Source organism: Tetrao urogallus, assembly GCF_951394365.1.
Source record: "Tetrao urogallus genome assembly, chromosome: 1".
NCBI lineage: Eukaryota > Metazoa > Chordata > Aves > Galliformes > Phasianidae > Tetrao > Tetrao urogallus.
The window spans coordinates 147,427,725-147,448,314 of record NC_136813.1 but is presented as its reverse complement, the minus strand read 5'-3'; the positions used below and the strand labels follow the sequence as shown (position 1 = coordinate 147,448,314).

General features: G+C 35.3%; 1 protein-coding gene across 5 annotated transcripts in view; it reads right to left on the bottom strand.

Annotated features, from left to right (window-relative positions):
* Positions 1–20,590, bottom strand: part of ANKS1B (ankyrin repeat and sterile alpha motif domain containing 1B) — a gene marked incomplete at both ends in the record, with an annotated part of 401,710 nt that overhangs the window by 268,917 nt on the left and 112,203 nt on the right. For all 5 annotated transcript variants that reach the window (XM_079549707.1, XM_079549711.1, XM_079549708.1 and 2 more), the window contains one exon: positions 18,793–18,958. In XM_079549707.1, coding sequence (XP_079405833.1) covers positions 18,793–18,958 — 166 coding nt within the window. The remainder of the gene's footprint in view (positions 1–18,792; positions 18,959–20,590) is intronic.

The window sequence follows — 20,590 nt, the reverse complement described above, 5'->3', positions numbered from 1 at the left end:
AGATAATACCTGCTATTTAATTATGTTGACCCATGATGTCAGCACAGATATTCGTGGTACAGCGGTGGGGGATGAGCCTTCCCACCAACATCCCATTACACTTTGTTGCTGTGTGACAGATGGCAGCAGAGGGGCAGTGTGACAAAATGGCATCTGATAAGGAAGTGCATATGAAGCAAAAGTGTGTTACTGAATTCCTCCACGAGTTAAAAAATTGCACCCACTGACATTCATCAGTGCTTGCTGAGTGTTTCTGGAGATCAAACAGTGAATGTGAGCACAGTGGGGAGGTGGGTGGCGTGATTCAGCCAGGGGCACAGTGACATGAAAGACAAGCCATGTTCTGGATGCCCATGCAAATCTGTCACACCACCATGAAATGAAGAGTGTCTCCATCGATTCATGTTACTGAATATGTGGATTATGACAATGGAATTGTGGACAGAGCTGAATACTGGCTTCAAAGCATTGGGAATGAAGGTGGCAATGTTGGAATATGACTAAGTTTGTGTCAGGTGGGTCCCACAAATGCTCACAAGAACAGAAAGAGCACCATATGCAAGTTTGTCAGGACCAACAGAACCAATACGAGGCTGAAGGTGACAGTTTCCTGGATTGCATCATTATGAGTGACGAGACATGATGTCACCATTACGAGCCAGAGTCAAAATGGCAGTCCGTGAGTGGCAACACATGAATTCCTCATTGAAGAAAAAGTTCAAGACACATCCCTCAGTGAGTAAAGTGATGTGCACTGTCTTTTGAGATAGGAAAGGGTAATCTTTCAGGATTTACTAGAGCTCAGACAAACCATCAATTCTGATCATCATCATGACACTAATTAAACTGAAGGTGCAAACTTCCAGAGTCAAGTGAAAGAAGAAGACAACCTTTGTCTTGCAACATACCAGGCCGCATACCAGTCTGAAGGCAATGGAGCACATTGCCAGTCTTGGCTTGATTAGCACACTTGTTGAATAGCCTAGATTTGGGGCCTTCTGACTTGAGCTGATGAAAAACTATATGGGCAACATCTTCCTTGCAATGCAACATCAAAGCAGCTGTGAAACAGTGTGTTCCCTCTGCTGGTGCAGATTTTTACAAGTGAGGCATGCATGCTCACGTTTATCACCGGCAGCATAGTGATATTGTGCTCTATCTGTTGTAGTTTCCATAGAAATAAATTGGAGGTATTACTTCTGAAGCAACTATGTAATTAGTCTTGTTCATAACAATATTTTTAATTGTGAAGGTTCATTATCATCATATGTAATAAAAAAGGTATTATATAAGAATTAACATCATAACCAATCTTTTCATAGAAATAAAAGTTGGTCTGCTGTTGCTGCCTTTACATGATTCATCTGCAATGCAGTCTCTCAGTAAAAGAATTTCTGAATAAAATAAAAAAAAGTTCATTACATATTGTGTTATACCTGCCTATTTAGTAAGACTGATTTTTGAAAGAGAAATTCGGGGCCTAATGCCAAATTTCTGAGCTCATCTATTGGTAACTAAATTGCTTTCCAATGAAATGGCAGTAATTTTTTTTTCTCAAAACTAATCAGAAACTGAACTTCAGATTCACATGATGTGATTTCTCTAAATGCAGCTGCAATTTAGTAAAATTCCCCTTTAAATCAATGAAAACCATTTAATGCAGATTAGAATTTCGGATATACTCCATGTATAGATAAATTATAATGAAGAAATATTGGGCCAGATGAACACAGAAACTAGAAAGAAGGAAAATTTTTTTGATAATACTGAGAAAGTATGCTTTAGCTCTGAAGTCTAGAAAGCTACCTCATGCATTTAGTTTGTATGCAAGTAAGACCAGATTAAATTGCCAAAGCAAAATTAACAATGGAATTTCAATAGCTCAGGTCATCCAAAAGCATTTCAAACATCAGTGAACAGTTACGTATTGACAACTGAATCAACAACCAGAACTTCATGCGACGAATCCCAACTCCATACTCCTACTAATTTAACCATTTTTTCCTAAAAGTTCTCATGCAAATGAGTTAACTTGTTTGTAGCATTACGGTAAAAGATCACTGAAAGGTTTTTGTTTTGTTTTGTTTTTTTCTCTTTTCCTGAAGTTTATTGGATAACAGGTCAACAAAAGAGATGAATGCAAGTAGTTCCTATTATCATCTGTAGTATGCTGTAAAAACAAACTCTGAAGTTGCGACAATGGAGGTTCAGGCTGGATATCAGGAAAAGCTTCTTCACCAAGATGGGGGCCAGGCACTGGAACAGCCTCCCCAGGGAAGTGGTCGTGGCAATAAGCTTGCCAGGGATCAAAAAGCACCTGGACACTGCTTTTAGCAATGTAGTCCGATTTTGGGGATGTACTCTGCGGAGCCAGAAGTCAAACTCAGTGATCATTATGGGTTATCATTATCAATATTATGGTGTCAGACAAAATCACAAAGATATTATCTGTTTAACTGAAACTGTCAAGAAAGCATGCATTGGGAATTTTGCCTTTTACTGTGTTGTACGATATCAGTAGTCAATTAGTGGATAACTGACTTCTGTCACATGTATGTTAAACACATAAAAATGCCTTTATGGATAGGAATAGACCATACCACCACAGTTCAACATAACTGTTTCACCTAAAATTCCACCCCACTATCAAGGCACTGTGAGGAAAAACTGCTCCATATTAACTATTAGGCAGATACCAATATACCAGTACCAACTAGAACAACTCCCATATTCCAGAAATATGCTTATAATTAGATTTCTACTCAGAAATAAATCTTCACAATGGAACACACACTTAATCAGTAGTCTTCCACTGTCACTGAAGAATCTAGAACTACATGATATGCTACACATCTAACGATTTATATACATATGTACACATATACTTACTAAATTCTGAAACTCCTGAAGATTTACATCTTTATACATCTAAATACAAAAAAAATAACATGCAAAGCTTAATCATTGTGACCTTTTATTAGCTCTAGAATGTAATGCTCAGGGCCTGGATAAACTTTTACACTGGCACTCCAGGAGAAAGAAAGGGGTGGAAAATGAATGTGCACATGCACACATAAAGACAGATGCATTGCCACACATATCTAATGACAACAACCTCAAAGGCTAATTGAGCCACTGAGACTATAACTTCATTTTATTCCCCAAGCACTACATAGTTTAGATGACTCCATATACTACTCCAAAAGTAGGTGGGCCAATACCCCATGCCTGTTTTGGATACTGTAGCATTGGGCAATAAAACAAACAGCTTTGTGCTCCAAATGGCTTGATGTTGTAATGGATCAAAATGGTTTTTAGTGTGATCTCAGGACAGATCTAAGTTTGATCTGCTGCAACAGATTCAGTTTGCTGACCTATTAGAAAACCACTAGAAAACCAGTTATGAAATCCAGTCTACGATCTTTAATCTGTCTTTAGAAAACATACAGCAGGCAACTGTTGGAAATGTTGGAATGCTTTTGTCTATACAAGTTATAGCTCTTCTAAACAGCAATAAAACTCTGAAAAGAAACAGATAAATCATCTCTCTCAGACAGAAATCAGCCATAAATTCAAAAGAAATCTTGGAAGATTATAAAAGGAGATAAATGGGCAATTATACTGTTTGTGTATGGTCAGTCACTGGTAGACAAATTTAAGTGTCTTCCTGCAGAGTTAACAGCCACAGTTCATTGACTAGTTGAGAATTAAACAACATCCTGCTTGTTATGGATACAAGAGAGAGATTTTAGTGTTCTTCAGTAATGGTAGCTCTTCTAAGTCGGAAATATCATCGAGTTATTAAAAAAAAATCATAACCTGAATGAAAGAACACTTGTCAGTTACAAACTCACTGGAGTGACAGACAAAGCAGTATTTTCTCTTTCCAGCAATAATCAAAGATAAGGAGGCTTTATCAGGAATATAGAAACATACAGGGGAGAAGACTAAGAAATTTGCCCAGATAATGCCTCAAGGAAACTTTCCTACTGTTGCTAAGCTTTCTCTAACAGGAAGAAAGAAACCCAGGCTTACTTCAAGAATCACCTGCACCTCATTCTGTGGGATTAAACAGAATTTGGTCACAGTGCTCTTACTGAGTCTTTACAAAGGGCTCACTAACACTCAGTTAACTCACTCTAGGGAACAACAAGGAGAGCCGGCCCATTGCTCTAGAACATGTCCATAGATAGATTTCAGTGCCAGTCCTAGAACGATATATCTCAACATTCTGCATGAATTCAGCACTACTTAGGCTCTGCTCGTTCTTGTGGGACAATCTGGGCTGCTGGATTCCACCAGCAGTAAATATACAAAGCAGGAACCTACATGAAGTAGGAAGAAATTAACAGACTGCAAACTGAGAAGAATAAGACATGAAATAGTAGGAATTTCCCTATTTGATACAAAGCTGCCACATGTAATATTTCCTGAATTACGTGAGATAAAAAAGTAATGTCTCCTACAAGATCCAGGCCTACTGCAGAGATCCATAAGATTTGTAATAAGGTAAATTAAGCCAGGCTGCAGTTCAAGGAGAAAACCTGGAAAAAATTTAGCAAATCTACTATTTTATCAGAAGAAGAAAGACATGCATGTTCTAAAGTCCCCCAATTGAGGAACTAAGCAATTTCCAATAGTACAGTATTTAACTTTAAAATTGTTCTAACTTGATTACAGCCCCAAAGGAATTTGCTTCTAGATAACGATTTAATATGGGACAAATCTAGGAATTACAGATAAGGACAAGCATGTATTTCAGGATTTCAAGGAATGAACAATGAGGAAAAATTTCAAAAGAGCAGATGGAATATGGAACAATAGAGTCAGTAGGTAGCTAAACTGGATGCATACAGAGAACAGTTGGACTGGGCTGTTTGAATTTGCTCTTTTGAATTTGCTTTGTTTCCTGAACACTTAAACCTGAATAACCATTGTTCTGAGCAGGATTGTAAATACATATCTGCAACTGTCTTGTTGAAAGCACTTGAAGCTATAACTGGTCCAATCTTGGATGTGGCAGCTATTTCAGGATAGTGTTTGGAATTAATTACCAGTGAAGTGCATTCCAGTGGCAACAGGGAGTCTGCTTAGTTGTTTCTGTATCATCCACAAGAGCTGGGTATGACTATCGTCAACTTCTTATTTCCTCTAATCACCCACCTGCACAAATAGATTTTGGAACTGCTTCAAGCTTCTATAACTCTTGTAATACCAGGCAACTGTCTGGAAAAATATCTCTCATTAAATGCTAATGAGAGATGATGGGTGACTTCCACCATTTCCTGAGTAATCTTTTGAGATTGCCTCTGCAAGCTGTTGATGTCTAATTGAGCATTCAAAAACAATGCTACGCAGTCGTCATATACTTTTTTTTCTGAAATGTTGTTGTTCTTGGCTGCTTTCACATGTTTAAAAGGTTCACAGTGAAATGCTGCAAGGCTTAAGAAAGATATTTACTAGATGTCCATATTTGTTTCTTCTCAGCATGTAGTCTTGTTTCTGGAAGTTTCTTGTTGTGGAAACCACAGGGCATGGATTTGTTTTATTTGTTCCAACATTCACTAAAAGACCAGTGGTCTTGTAAAACAAAACATCCTCGTACCCCCAGATAATTATACATAACAGGAATCTTCAAGCTTACTTTTAAATGTATGTCATCAGTGAGATGCCACTGAATGCTATTGCATGGATGCCTCATTATTTCACAAGGCTTGTTCTATAATCCAAAGAGAACATCAGAACTGCCATGCAGAGATGGCATTTTACTACTGCAAACACTATAGCTGCATTAGGCTACATTTTCAAATTATCCCAAAATATAAACTGGAAATGTGATCAGAGTTAGTGCTCTCAAACCACTTAAATAATACTGATGATAGCAATACTCCCCAGGGATCAAGTTCAATTAATAAATAATTTAATCAGCCCTGAAGATAAGCTGACTTATATGCATCTATCTTTAATTGCAGGGAAATGTAATGTATAGACAAAATTATATTTTTATAAGCTTCATCTCTTCTGAAGTATCAATTAGTAAAGCTCTCTAATAAAACATTGAAGTAACAAAGATAAGAAAACGTGTGAAGGCCGATAAGCTAGGATTATATTTTTAAATGCCCAAATATTCATATCCAAAGTTTGTAAATTTTTGAATGACTCTCAGTCGCTCTGGGACTTTCTCTCACTCTCACTTTGGCTCAACTCACACTGAAAATCTTACATTTTTGTATGTCATATATATCTGAAGTATTTAGTTTCCTAAGAAATGTATATTTTATCCACCATAAGATAAGTGAATAAGATGGCTAAGTAGAAAGAAGCTTTCTATTCAGCAGGTAGTGTGCACTCGTGTTACTTAGCCAGATTTCCTACTTATTCTGGCTCTCCTCATATCTAATTCTTACATGATGACAGGCAAGTGTTTAGGCAAAACCAAAAGCAGAAATCACCGAATTCCTGACAGTTTTACTGTCTGAACTTCTAACCAACATGACTTACTCAATTCTCATTATTCCATGAGAATATAGAATCACAGAATCATAGAATTGTTTGGGTCAGAAGATGATCTAGTTCCAACATCCCTGCTGTAGGTAGGGACACCTCCCAGTAGACTCAGTTGCTCAAAGCCCCATCCAGTCTGGCCTTGAATGCCTCCAGGGAGACTGCATCCACAACCTCACTGGGCAATGTGAGTATCAAGTTCATTCCAAAGTGTGTTTACAAGGCTGATATCTAGCAATATGGACGAGCAGTGGAAAAAGCATATTGCTTAGTGTTCGCAAGGGCTTCACAAGGCATTCAATACTTTTAAGAAATTCATCAATGGCAGATCCTTGTTAAAGTTATAACAGGTTGGATAAGAAAAACTGGAAAACACAGAATTTATCAGAAAAAAATTATTTCTTGCTTGCTTGCAAAAAATAGGCACAGAATTTTATCATTATCTTTCATCACAATGTAGGACAGAAAAAAAATGTCGAAAAATAATAGAATTGCTCTGAGAGAGAAATTTAGCTTCAGGTCCAGTACTGCTGGTAAGAAACTGATTTTACTTGTACTAAATGATTTAAATATCTTCAGCAGAGAGGGAGTCATATCTGAAAGTTAAGGGATTAGCAGGAGCAACAGTGGAAGGAATATTTTTACTAACAGCTGATTTTACTATCCTCATCCAGAAAAGATGATACTGTGTACAATGATATACTGTAATGGATAAAGAATATGAAGCCTTATCCTGGAGCAGAAACATATGAAGCAATCTTTCTGGAGACTTTTTCTCCTTTTTGAAAACAATAAAGCAACCAAGTGTGAAAACATTCTTTCTTATGTATTCTTTCAAATCTGAAGTGTTTGAAGGTATACTGAGAAAAAAGGGAAAGACTATTTTGATATCCCATCTGCAGGAGGAAATGATTCTATCACCAGCTGCCAGTAAAGATATGCTGTTATCTATACATATGTGGATTGGCAATGTCCCATCCTAGTTTGACATATAGCAATATCCTACATTTCTTGCACACTTCAAGTTTCTTTTTTGAGATGGCCTGTACGAAAATGAAAATGGTATAAAAAATAAAAATGAAATCTCTGCAAAGTAATAGAAACTTTTTGGCAGCAAGCTACATACTGCTATCAGGACTAGCAGATGCAGAAAGGGAGATAGAAGCAGTGAAAATGATAATAAATAATTTCTGTTTTTAACTTAATGTAAAATAAAAACAGAAGGAAAAATCTCTTTTTTTTTTTTTTTTTTTCCAGAATGAAACACTGACTACCTTCACTAGGAATTCATGTTTTTCTATTTTTTATCATCTCTGACACTGAACAAAACAAATAAATCTGTCCATTATGTACAAAAATGGTTTGTTTTAGTAATTACTTAATATTTTCATAAATATTGTTATTTTAACAACATTTAGGAAGGTATGCCAAGAGTTTTGCTTTCCAGATATAGTGTAGTAGAAAAGTTTGCTTTAAAATTCGTAAAACATATCAGAGATCTAAATATCTGTTAGCAAAGCCATCAAAATGACATATGAATACAGTGCATAGCTAGTTCCAAATCTTTTGACAAATTACTTTCACCAGTTCCAAATCTTTTGACAAATTACTTTCACCGTATAAAAACTGACTAATCAAAACTGATTTTCCTGGGAAAATGTATCATTTTCATGATATTTTCATCAGAAACTATTCTTGGATTGGGACAGAACTCCTGGCGTTTGCTTGCAAAAAGGATTAATGGGAAAAAAAAGCGACAAAGACTGTAAGGTAGCTATCACAGAAACCTACCTGTTGATTATTTAGATCTCAGGTCTTATGGGAGCTCAACCCTGTTCTTGAAGAGGGGAAGGGATTCAATTAATACATCCTGGCCTGATGTAGTGTTGGAATAAAGCTAGGATGGAAATATGCCCAATGCTGAAAAACATTCTTACATGCTAGGGTACAGATTCAGCCATTCACATAATAGCTTGGTACCTAATGTTCCCCCACATCCTCTTTTATATAGGCCACAGAAATAGCAGAGATCACTCAAGCCATCAGATCTAATCTCTAAACTGTAGGCAATTATATAATTGTGCTTCAAGGCACCTGTAGTCTATGTATCTTCTATTCCCCATTCATAGCAAGTCACAAAGCACCATCTAGTAAGCTGTATTCAACTTACAAACTTCAATAGAAAGTATCCAAAAAGCCTGAAAAAGTACAAGAAGAGCAGGAGAGAACAGGAACATTTTTAATGTCATAACTTTCTGCAACAGTTGAGAATGCCTGGATGATAAGATATGTATACTATAGTGACTAATGATTAGTTGTTTAGAGTTTAACAGCTTTACTGGAGACACTGAGAGCAAAAGAGTGGAGAAATTCATCTGTAACAGAAGTCAGCTGAGCTGTTTGTGTGATTCAAGATGTGCCTGCGCTGTATTTCCTGTTTCTGAAAAAACAAGTTTAGCTTTTTTTTTTTTTAAATAGTATTTGAACTTCATGACATTGTAGATGTAAGCCCACGGTTTATTGAAGATTGGATCTCTCAAATTTTAGGACTCAGGTTCATCCTAATGCAAAACAGGAGAACACGCAAACTCTTGAGGTTAACATAATAAAAAATACGAAGTATAAGATAGCAGCTTCCTTTCAGCTTCTAAATTGAATAAGATTCAATCTGACAAGGTTTTTAAAACTGAGTAAATTCAATTTGAAAAGGTTTGTACAAAATTAAATTAAAGGCTTGTAGGAAATCAGAGGTGCACCAGGTGACATATAATATGAGCTAAATGCCTACTGAAGATCTCCATGCAGTATTAAACCCATTACAGAAGCTCATATTTCCCTAGAACATGCCAGATGCACATAAGATGAAAACAATTTAAATTAGAAATATGAAGTTTTGCTATTACCACTAGTGTTAGCAATTTAGTAAGTTTTATAGCATTATTTCTCCTCACATATCTGTTAAATTGGTATTATTCATACAGTTACTTGTATTTGTTCAACTACAGAATAATCTAAAGAGCATTTTGAAGTGTAGGATTACTTAAGAGAATGGAATATGTTGTATATGTCTATGCATATGTTGTCCCTGACTCAAACCTACTTGCAAAAAATGCTGGAACTAATAGCCACTTAATAAAGAAAACATTTGAATTGTGATGAATAATATTTGCATACAGGTTTAAAATGCAAAGTACTTCAAATTAATTGTGTTCCTTTGAATTATTGCCTTGATTTGAAAAAATGGTTTTGTCTGACAGCATGCAATCAAGTGTATAATGAGATCGTTCTAGTTGGCAATCACACCAGGATGGATGGAGCTCAGTGTTGGTCAGTACATACTTTGTTGAGGAATACTTTCAGCTCTCATTTAAAAAATTGTCCAAAACTCCTGTGAAAGCTAATTTTTTTTTCATCTGTACTTCAAAGAATAATGATAAAAAGAAATGAATCATGAGAAAATGCTCAGCATATGTCAAGCAGCAGCATTTTTCTCTCATTTGCAGAAAAAATGTACACTAGTCCTTTGGAAAGTGAAACTGTATGGACATATTGGACAGGTGGAGACCTATATGTAATATGACAATGAACTGTTCATGTGGTATCAGTCATCCCCATGAGCTTAACTTCAGAAACGACAGAGTATTTTTAATAACATTCTATTGTAAGGATGTTATCAGAGATGTTATCCAGAGGAGAATATGATGGAAGCAATTATCTTAATTATATACTAAAAACCTCTTAGAAGGATGATAAGGCTGTAAAGGAACCTGGAATATGTAAGAATTAAAGTGGCTTAATTCAGCTTCCTGTGCATATGCATTCTGAAGAAGTCTTTAATTATGATTATAATGCCTTTTTTTCCCCCACAAAAACCTCTGCTTCATCAGAGACATAAGTGGGGGAAATGGACACTGCAGCAAACCAACTTGCGTACATTACTCCATAAAGGTGGAAGAGAAATGATATTATTTTTTTTAAAAAAGCACAGAAATGTGAAATATTTTCCGTAAGTATCAAACAACTCATGTGAAAATATGTTTCCATTCAAAGGGAATGATGAATGAGAGCTACTAATGCAAAATTTCTTTTGTTCAACAGATCTATCTAATTTATATCTAAAAGTTTATAAAGATCTGGTAGGAAGTATGCACAAATGGTGCTGTTTCTTAATAGGATTTGGATACTGGTAATGTTTGAGAAGATTAAAAGGAAACTAATGAAAGAAGCTTAGTAGTTACAGGCTTTCAACCCAGTATCAGGAATACAGAATAGATTATATGGACCACCATTAATAATAAATAAAAGGGGCATAGATCATGCAAATTAGCATAGCTTCAGAGAAACCCTACCCTGTTAACTAACCTGCTTTTTAAATGAAATTATGTTTGTTTAATATAAGTAAATAGAATTAGTCTGACATTTCCTTTCTAATACGTTTGGTTTAATATTACATTTGGATTATTAAAGTTTAGTAATGTGGCCTATGTTTGCAAATTAGGTAATTAGAAAAAGTTAGTACTGGTTGCAGAAGTATGTGCTTGAGAAGCACTTATGGTATATCAAACGCACTTGCTCTTACTTTTCAATCTACTCACATTGAAAAAGAAAAGAAAAGTAACACTTTTATCTATCTTTAATGGAAGGGTCAACAAATCTCTCTAAACTTCATTGATCTTAATTTTTAACACAGTGTTTTGAAGCTGAGAGTCTCTCACTTGAGTGGTGGGGAAATTTTTCTTATTGTCTAGTAAGGAAATTCTATGACAACAGAAGTTTGCCCACATACAAAACTGCTCTAATGTTTAAAACATATAGTAACAAAGGAAATGATGTGTAGAGAAACCTTCGGCTGTATCTGGTGAATTGGAAGACTGCTTAGAGTGGGTGTAAGACAGTGTATCAGTTAAGTGGCTGTAGACAGGGGATAAAAAACTTTTGAAATATTTTACTATTCTATTTCTATTGGATATTTTATTAATACATCTACAACTTGACTTACACCCTACAGAAACAAATTTAATTTTTCACTTAATCACATTGATAACATAAGAATTAACTTCTCAGAGAAAGAATTCTCAGGCTGTCTCACTCACCTACCAAAAATTACCCAGGAGTAAAATGGGTCACAGCTTTCACATACTGTCAGAATGCAATTTCAGTGAAGTGAGCAACTGGGCAGAAATCAGAGATGCATACCACCACACTGGTGTCACCTCTGCATGGTTCTTGTTCATCACTGCCGAAAATGCATAGCTAATGGTGGCGACTATGTTGAAAAATAGCGTGCTGTAGTGAGAATGTGCTCTGTCAAATAGTGTCATTGTGCTCTGCATGTGCTGTAGTTTCCATGGAAATAAATAGAAGGCATTACTTTCAGAGTGACTTGTGTAGACATCAACACAGGACCAGAAATACAGATGAACTTTGATTCTTTAAAAGATGTAGTAGTAAAAAAGTGAATATGAAGCAACCTAACAGTACTCCAAGGATTATGATAAGAAAAACATAAAAGAATGCAAGTGTTATTAGGATGAAGCAGAACTCCTGAGCTGACTGAATTTTGAGAATTTTTATTTAGAGAAAATATAAAGTACTAATATCAATTGGTTGTTTATGCAAACAAAAATATCATGAATATCATGAAAGATAGAAGAAAACCAGTGCTTGCCAGAAAGTGTTTCAAAAAAAGAAGCTTGTAATACCATGAAGGCCACAACTAAATTCTACTCTAATGGAACATTATTCAGTTGCATCCATCTCTCTTTCTCTTGAGTAAATACAGAACTTCTTGTATCCTGAAAAAGTTAGACAGAAGATATCGATACTGTTGTTTTATGTCCAAACACAAACAGGCTAAAAAAATCTTTCTAACTTCAGCATAACTCCCTCAAAGTAAATGTAGATGATTTAAGATGAAGAACGTAATTCAGTAATTGAATTTGCATCTTTGTGGCATTATAAAAATATTGTAATAATATTTTCTGAAAGCATGAAAACATATTTGCATGGCTGGAAAAAAAATGGATTATAAAAGAATTATCATATATTTTGTTCTTCAGTCGGCACTCTCTAACATTTACTAAAATGTCATGTGAAATTAATTGCAAACATATGCTGATGCATTAGATAAAAATGCTTTGGATCAGAAGTGGGCACTCTATACGGTGGCTGTAGAAATGACAAATACAAAATGTGTCATCACGGAAACTCAGGAGAAGGTTAGTACAGTTTTCAATACACTGCGTTCTAGTAAAAATTTACATCTTGAAGCTCTGAATGTGATCTTTATATTTTCATAAATTAATCTGTTGAATAAATTGAGAAGTTCTGTACTACAGCCAAATTCTCTCCATATGGCTCAGATACAGGTTAAATGAAGAAAAATAAGAGTAGAGAAAAGGTATATGCAGATCTTACACTATGGTTGGGCATTAAATGCTACTATGAATAAGTCAGTGACTCAAAAATACAGCTTATGAAAATTTCTCATAATTTTCAATTTTCACTTTTAAAGGAAATTTGACTAATAATTGGCTAAAACAGGAAAACGATTTTTTTTTTCAAATATAACATTTAATTATTAAAAAGTATCTTTTTTTTTTTTTGGTTCATCTGTTTCTGATCTTTTTATAACTCTTACAGCTTCACTTTCCTATTCTTACCCAAAGAAAAGGAGGGTTATGAGGACACAGCATGTAGAAATTATCATCCAGATTTCAACAGAAGTCAATACTGTAAACGCATGTATATGGATAGAAGAAAGGCAAAACAAGATAAATATTCTGTGATATACAGAGAACATCCATAGAAGACCTCACACAACACTTTTACCACCAACTGGAGTCCTCTAGCCAAACCATAGCTAGAGTGCACCTGTAGACATGCATGTGTCAGATTAGGCAAAATTTCACAGAATTTAGCTACTTTCAGATAGCTCTAGGCCAACTTTTACATGCCACAGTTACTCTGATTCATACGAGACTGTCGTCCTTATCATGCTCTTCCCCCTACAAAGCTAAAACGATCTCTATCATTGAGAGTATTTATCCTGATAGACAGTAATCATGTGTTTATGCGTACTGTGCTCTGCTATCTCTGGTTTTAAAAGCATATTTAAATGAAAGACAGGTCTAATAGCAACCATTCTGCTTGAGGTAATTTGGGTAAGTGGACTTAAAAAAGGTTAGTGCATAATCTTTTAGATCCATTAATTTCAAAGTTATGATGTATGGATGGCTAATGTTAGTCCCTTTAATTGCCATTCCATAGAACAGACTGAACGGCAAGCAGGCAATTTTACACATTTCTCAGTAGAAAGGTTGCTTCCTATGGCCACTTTGCACTGGTTGCCATGCAGCTAGAAAATAACTGTGTAAAAGTGAAGGCATACATTACACAAGAAAAGATGTGTTTGTTAAGTCTAATTCTGGGGAACTGAAAGGTCCACATAGTCAGAACAGGTGCTGTGAAGATTTGTTGCTGAACGAATCAGTACCGATGACCTGACAAACATCAATTTTCCAAGCCAAGGATTTGATGACTTAGAAAACTGTGTAGAAGATTCCTATTTTACTAACAGTGCTATCACACCCAGGGTATTTTCTCATTCAGGTTTCTGAAGAGTAGTCCCCTAGCTATCTGTATGAATTTGCTGATACTGTTACACAGCAAATGCAAGAATGAAAGCAGAGGTGAGCAGACACACTGGCTGCAGATTTTCAGATTCACCATAGTGGCAGGAGGGGGAAGTCAGACTGAGAAAGCAAAAAGAAACCCTTATGTTACAGTAAATAGGACAGCCTGGGGACAGTTAATACATTGTGACAATTCAATGATGAGAATTGGTTTATGAGACTATAAGCATAAGACGCCATTAATTACAGATTTATTATTGCATATTATTTATTATTGCATGGTCCATCTTACAAACTACTGGCATTTAAGTGCAAACCAAGTAATTTTCCTAAGTATCACAAACATCATGACTGACAACAGCAAGATTTCTCCGAAATACATTGAGAGGGGTAGATGACCAGAATAGCCTTTATGAATTCACTTCCTTTCTGTTTCAGCTCCTTGCCTTGTGTTTGCCTGCTGCAGGCTAGTCTATCTCACATCTAAGGACATTTTCATCCCCTTGACAGAAGCCCTATCTTAGATGCAACTGGGTAGGGATGTGCCAGAGCTATCTTTAAAACTGCTGACTGGGGAACCCTTGACGATGCAGAGGCTAAGAGCTCAGCATAAATGAAGCACCTAAGTATTTAACTTATTTCTCAAGTGGATTTCGCAACCCACACTGAGTTCTGCATTGCTGCAGCTGAACTATTTCCGGAGTTAAAGACGGCTCAGTAAGGCCTGCTCAACTTGCAGCTTCTGTTAGGTATCTGGTAAAAGTAGGTCCCTGAACTAGAACTCCCTCATCTGAGGAAGGTTTTCATGCAGTATACAGATAGTAATGTCTTTTTCCAACTTCAAAAAAAAAAAAAAAAAGTGTGAAAATTCCTCTCTATTTCATAATGATACTCAATGAGACCTAAGAATGATTTAAGTAGTACTGAATATCAGTCATTATTATTACCAATTTAGCACATAGATTGCCACTCAGACTCTTGGGGACCTTCTGGAGTAAAAATTGCAGAGGCAGACTGGAAGAGATTTGAACATGTATGGTCACACTTAATCCAGTGAAAAAATTACTTTTTTTTTTTTCCTTTTTAAATGTAGCCCATATTTCATTTCATCCTATATCTGCTAAACAAAATGGGTATGACACTGAGAGGCTTAGGGATAGAGGATGATATAGCATCAAGGGTATAAGTTAAGGCTATAAGTCTTCCACAGCACAGGTCCAAATACAGCATGGCCTGACTGATAAAAAAAAAAACAATACTGCATTCATGAGGATACTTGATGAAGTCTACTTTTGCATTAGAATTATCCAGTGCCCTGAGATTCAGACATTTATTAAGATTTTACACCTATCCAAGATGATGAATTCGTGGCTAATAGTTCAAAAAAATTAATTACATCTGTAAGATCAAAAGGGCAATATTAACGTGTACCTTATGAACTAATAAAATTTTATGGTTATTTTTCAAAGTTAAATATTCCCTGTGCAATTTTTTTTTTCCTCTACAAATTAGAATGAGTGGTAGAAATGTCTAGTTTAAGAACTGCTGATACTGCTCAGGAAGAGCTTCACAAAAATATTAGCAAGATTGATCTGTGAATTCAATTTATTCTGTGAAGCTGATTTTTTGAGATCTATTTGCAAAATCTTAAATGCAAATTTGTATTTTACTTAGCAGAAAAAAATGTGTCAAAGTTCAATGCTTCAGATTATTCCTATCAAGTCTTAACTGCTTAAAAGTAGAGAAACTGGCAGAGATTCTATCACAAACTGCCAACCTTGTTCAATCAATCTACCGCAGAAACAGAGAAACAGCTCTACATGAATTCAAACACATGGGCAGTCTTTTTTTTTTTCTCTTAAACAGTCCTAATGTGAAGCCATTGTTTTAGCTGTCAGCATAAACCAAAAATTAAACTCTTCTTACTAACGTAAACCTAATTTATGGCAAGCAATCATACAGAAAATGCAGGATTTCAGAAATGGAAGTAACAAACCATTTCTTTTCTCTCCTGTTTTATTCTCTACACCTAACAATCATTTGCCATTTGGTCCATGGAGTGCTATTCTCTGCTAGTTCAGGAACAACACTCAGGAAATTTAAAATAATATAAAGAACTACAGACCAGTCTCTCATTTTCCCCAGAAGATCAGAGAAAGTAGATTGCTGGTAAATTGACTACTCCCAGCCTGTCAGGAGTTTACTGGCAGGGCAGATAATAGTTACAACATGCAGCTCTGCAGCTAGAAAGGCCAGCCAGAATGACCTTTCCTCTCAGTAAAGCGAAGAAGAACTCAATGACTGAGTTCAGCCAGTCACACTTACACTGGCAAGAGGTAGTAATGCCCCAGACAGTGGGGAGAGTTCATCAGAGCATCCACCCCCCTGGGGAAAGGAGACTGACAGATGCAATTTCATGTTCAAAAATGCTGCCTCATGCTCTAAAATGAACATGTGACATAGTACAGCAGTTTGGAAAAAAAAAAAAAAAAAGGCATTATCGAAGTCAGCAACTCTCAGTGAGACAAAAATAGGGAAATTCAGGGGAAAAAAAGGAATGCAAATTAGATCCTTGTTTTAAATGAGTGATCTCTGTAATCATAATACATAACTTATTCAAGCAATAAATGTGCATGAACTAAAGTGGCAGGCTGACATTCACAAACGATTATGCATATTATTAAATAACTTAAAACTGTGAGTTATACGGGTGATTTCACTTAGGTCATCTCTAGAGTAAGATAACAGCCAACATGATCACAGATACAATTTACAAGCCATGCCAATTAGATAATTACTGTATTTATAGCTTAAAATAAAATCACATTTTGGGACCTGCTCACCTATACAGCCAAATGTTCTTCCAAATAAAATGCCATGGAAAAAATCATAAAGGTATATGGGAACATGAAGACAGAATTACTGTACATTTTTACTGCTAACTTGACCCTGTTAGATATTACAAAGGTGATGGGTGCCCTCACAACTTCTTTGATTATTCTCTGGGCATCTGACACAATTTATTTTTAACCATACACATATATTTTCATATTATGGTCTAAAAATGTCCCTTTTTTGCATCTGGTTTTTATTTTGATTTTAATGGACTTATTATGTCTTTGAAAAATGTCTGTGTTCACCAGACAGCACCTTTCTAAAGCCTGGTGTTTTAACTAATGAAAATTTCTATCAGCATTTTTTCATGCTAATTACAGTGGAAAGCTCTGCAGTCAAGCCCCTTTACTATGGAAGAAGATAATGAATGCCCTCAGCCAATTTATGGCGCTGTGGCAATGTATAGCAATCTTCCCATCACAGTAAGTATGTTTATGGTAATTAATCTAGCACTGAAGTCTCAAAAACAAGGATAATCTGGCATTTTCTTTCTATACTGATTGACAAATGATAACATTGTTAAGGACTGTTCTGTACAATCTGCTAATTTTTTATATAATGAAAGCCAAAAAAATCAGCAAAGTAAAGTTTCAGTTACATGAGTAGTCATACTGATGTTTGGGTCAGATTCTAGTCTGTTTGGTACACATATTGTATAAGGATGTTATCCCATTCCATGCTACCTCTGCGATCATTGTTCGTAACACAGATCCCCTCAAGCCTGTTACTGCCCAAGTGTTTTGAAGAGGTGGAAGTCATGCTCCACTCTATCTCAGATGGCAGAATCCAAAGCTGTGGCTTGATTTTTGGCCCTTATGTACTATGCCTGATATAGACCTTTCACTCTTCCAATTCCAATTCATCTGTGAAATCAAGAAGGTGCTTCCACTTAAGCAGAAAAGCAAAACACATAATGCAATGTTAGTCAATAATCATCTGTCATTCTTGTGTATTTCCCAAATCATGATTCATTATCAAGATAGCAAAAGTCAAAAAGTCAACAGCCCATTTCATATAGGTCTGTGTTGTTGAGAACTCATTTGTCAAAGCAGTCTCCCCATTACTTTCAGTGAAACTATTACATCTGAAATTCCTGTACCAGTTGGTGACTAATGAAGAGTTCATACAAGGGTAAGGGAAGAGTGCATTTAATTTTGGAGAACAGAGTAAACAGAGTTCTTATTGATATTATTAATCTTATTCAGAGTAATGTTATTGTTTTATAATCACTGTGCCTCATTGCTATTCAAACCTGTGTAATACAAATAGCAGTCTGCCAAACAGAAAATATATTTCAGTATCATTTAGTATTTCTATCAATTCTTTTTCAGTGTTTCGTTTTCCAAAAGGGAGCAGATCTCCCCTTATGTAACATGGAATCATGGAGTACTTTAAGTTTTGAAGTACTTGTATAATGTTTTTGACAAGCACTTCATTAAGAAACAGAACTTAAGTTGGTAAATAGCTTACTGCATATGACTGGGCTTAAAGAAACTCTATTTTTAATTTTGTTTTTTGCCGTCTTTGTCTATTTATCTATAAAATTATTTAAACCTCTCCTTTATCTTCTCTCCTACAGAATTTTGATATTAATCTTTATTCTGATATTAAGCTCTTATGGCTGTTTGATGAAAGCTATAATCACGCTGAGATAAGTGAGTATGGTATTTTATTCTTAAAAACATAAACAGGTGACATCCTATGCCTACTGCATTACACTTACACCAAAGACTAGGTAAAAAATTATTTGATGAGTTACCTGGTCTTGAGGAAGATACTCTTGCTATCTCTAGAGAACAAGGCTTTTTGGTCACTGCTATGTCTATCAAATCACAAAGACTGCTGTCATTTTCTGAAGGAACTGCATCCAGAGGTACAGAGGGTATACCTTCCAATGCATAACCTCTCTTCTTTGAATAAGATTCCTGAAATGCAAAAGAATAATTAGGTAAGAGAGAGATTTCTCTGGTGACAGGAAAAGAACCAGGTTCTGTAACTGGCTAGCAGGGCTTACAACAAGTTAAATGTCACATTCTGCTGAAATGCAAATTTTAACAGACTGGAATGATTATTTGCATGCTTGAACAATGATAACATTTCTTTTTGTTTGTTTAAATATTATTTTATTGGTAACAAAGCATATTTATTATGTATATCTAAAGAAATACCTTTATTCACAAAAAGCAGTATTTTGATGGCAAAATCCCAGGATGTAACAATGAATTACTTCTGTATACTTGAATGAGTAGCAATAACGACACAAATCCTCTTAACATTTATACATAGAAAGTATCCCCACCATTAGGAAATGTTGAGGAAGGGAGAAAAAGGCATTAGCCAGAAGTTTTAGTGGTATATTGAACTGTCCCATCAAGCAGACTGTCTGTGCTTCAGAACATTAAGAATATACTATCAAGTCTCAACAGCATTACTGGACTAGTGACTTTTTTTTTTATCACAGAAGAAAGGAATTGTATAGACAAAGATATAATCCTAAATATATAGGGCATATGGAGTACTGGAAATGTCAAGGACTGTACATAAATAAAGTATGATACAGTAAAATAGATATATAAAAGAGGAGGGGTTACTGGGAAAATGGTTGGAATGTAAACCACTGACAAATTAATTCTTATGAACTCTCTCCATAAAAAAGTAAATGTGACAATAGTACACCAAGCAGAGCTTTGAGTCAAAATAAAGTTAATAATTAAATCATCTAGAACTCTATCAAATGAAAACTAACTGAAGATGTTAAGCGTTAATTAAAAAGAGTACAAGTAGCAAAAAGGAGAAACAGAAAGATCTCATTGCTGGAAGAAAGCAACATACTCCTCTGGTTGCTGTAACGTGACATGCTCTTCATTTTGTAGGCACTGAACATACTCAAGAAATTTTTAAGCTTTTAACCAATCCATGTTAAATGTTAGCAGATTACATAAAATCATCTTAAAGTATCAGGCATCAGGTAATGTGATTTAATTTTCTAAGACTGAAATCTGCAGCAATCTTCTTGATAATATCAGTTCTGTTGTCTCACCTCACCCACTGCAACATGCAGGAATTCTACAATAATTCTACTACATATGACCTAGATATTTCATCTCTACCAAAAAATCTCTTAAGGAAATACAATTCCATTATAGCTGAGTAATCTTCTGAAATCAAGGTAATCTGATCTATCTCTAATTTTAAAAAATTAGAGATAATTCAATCTCAAATTTCTGTAAAAAGTTGAAGATGACAAATATAACTGAGTACCCACTATCAGGAACTAAGAATTAGCTCTTATTTGAAATTAAAATTTATAAAACTAATACACTATGCTGAGTACACTCAAATAAGTATTTAGTTGATAAGATAAAGATGTATATTCGACAGAATGAAAAGAAAAAGAGAGAAAGGTTGAAAGTGTGTGAGTCATTGTGAAAGTATAAGAGCTGTCCATCCTATTACAATATAAATTAGATTATAATATAATGAACAGCAATATGAGGCTCAAGTTGCAGAAAACATGCCAGGGAAACACCATGCCTTTTACTCAAAGGCCTCTGGCA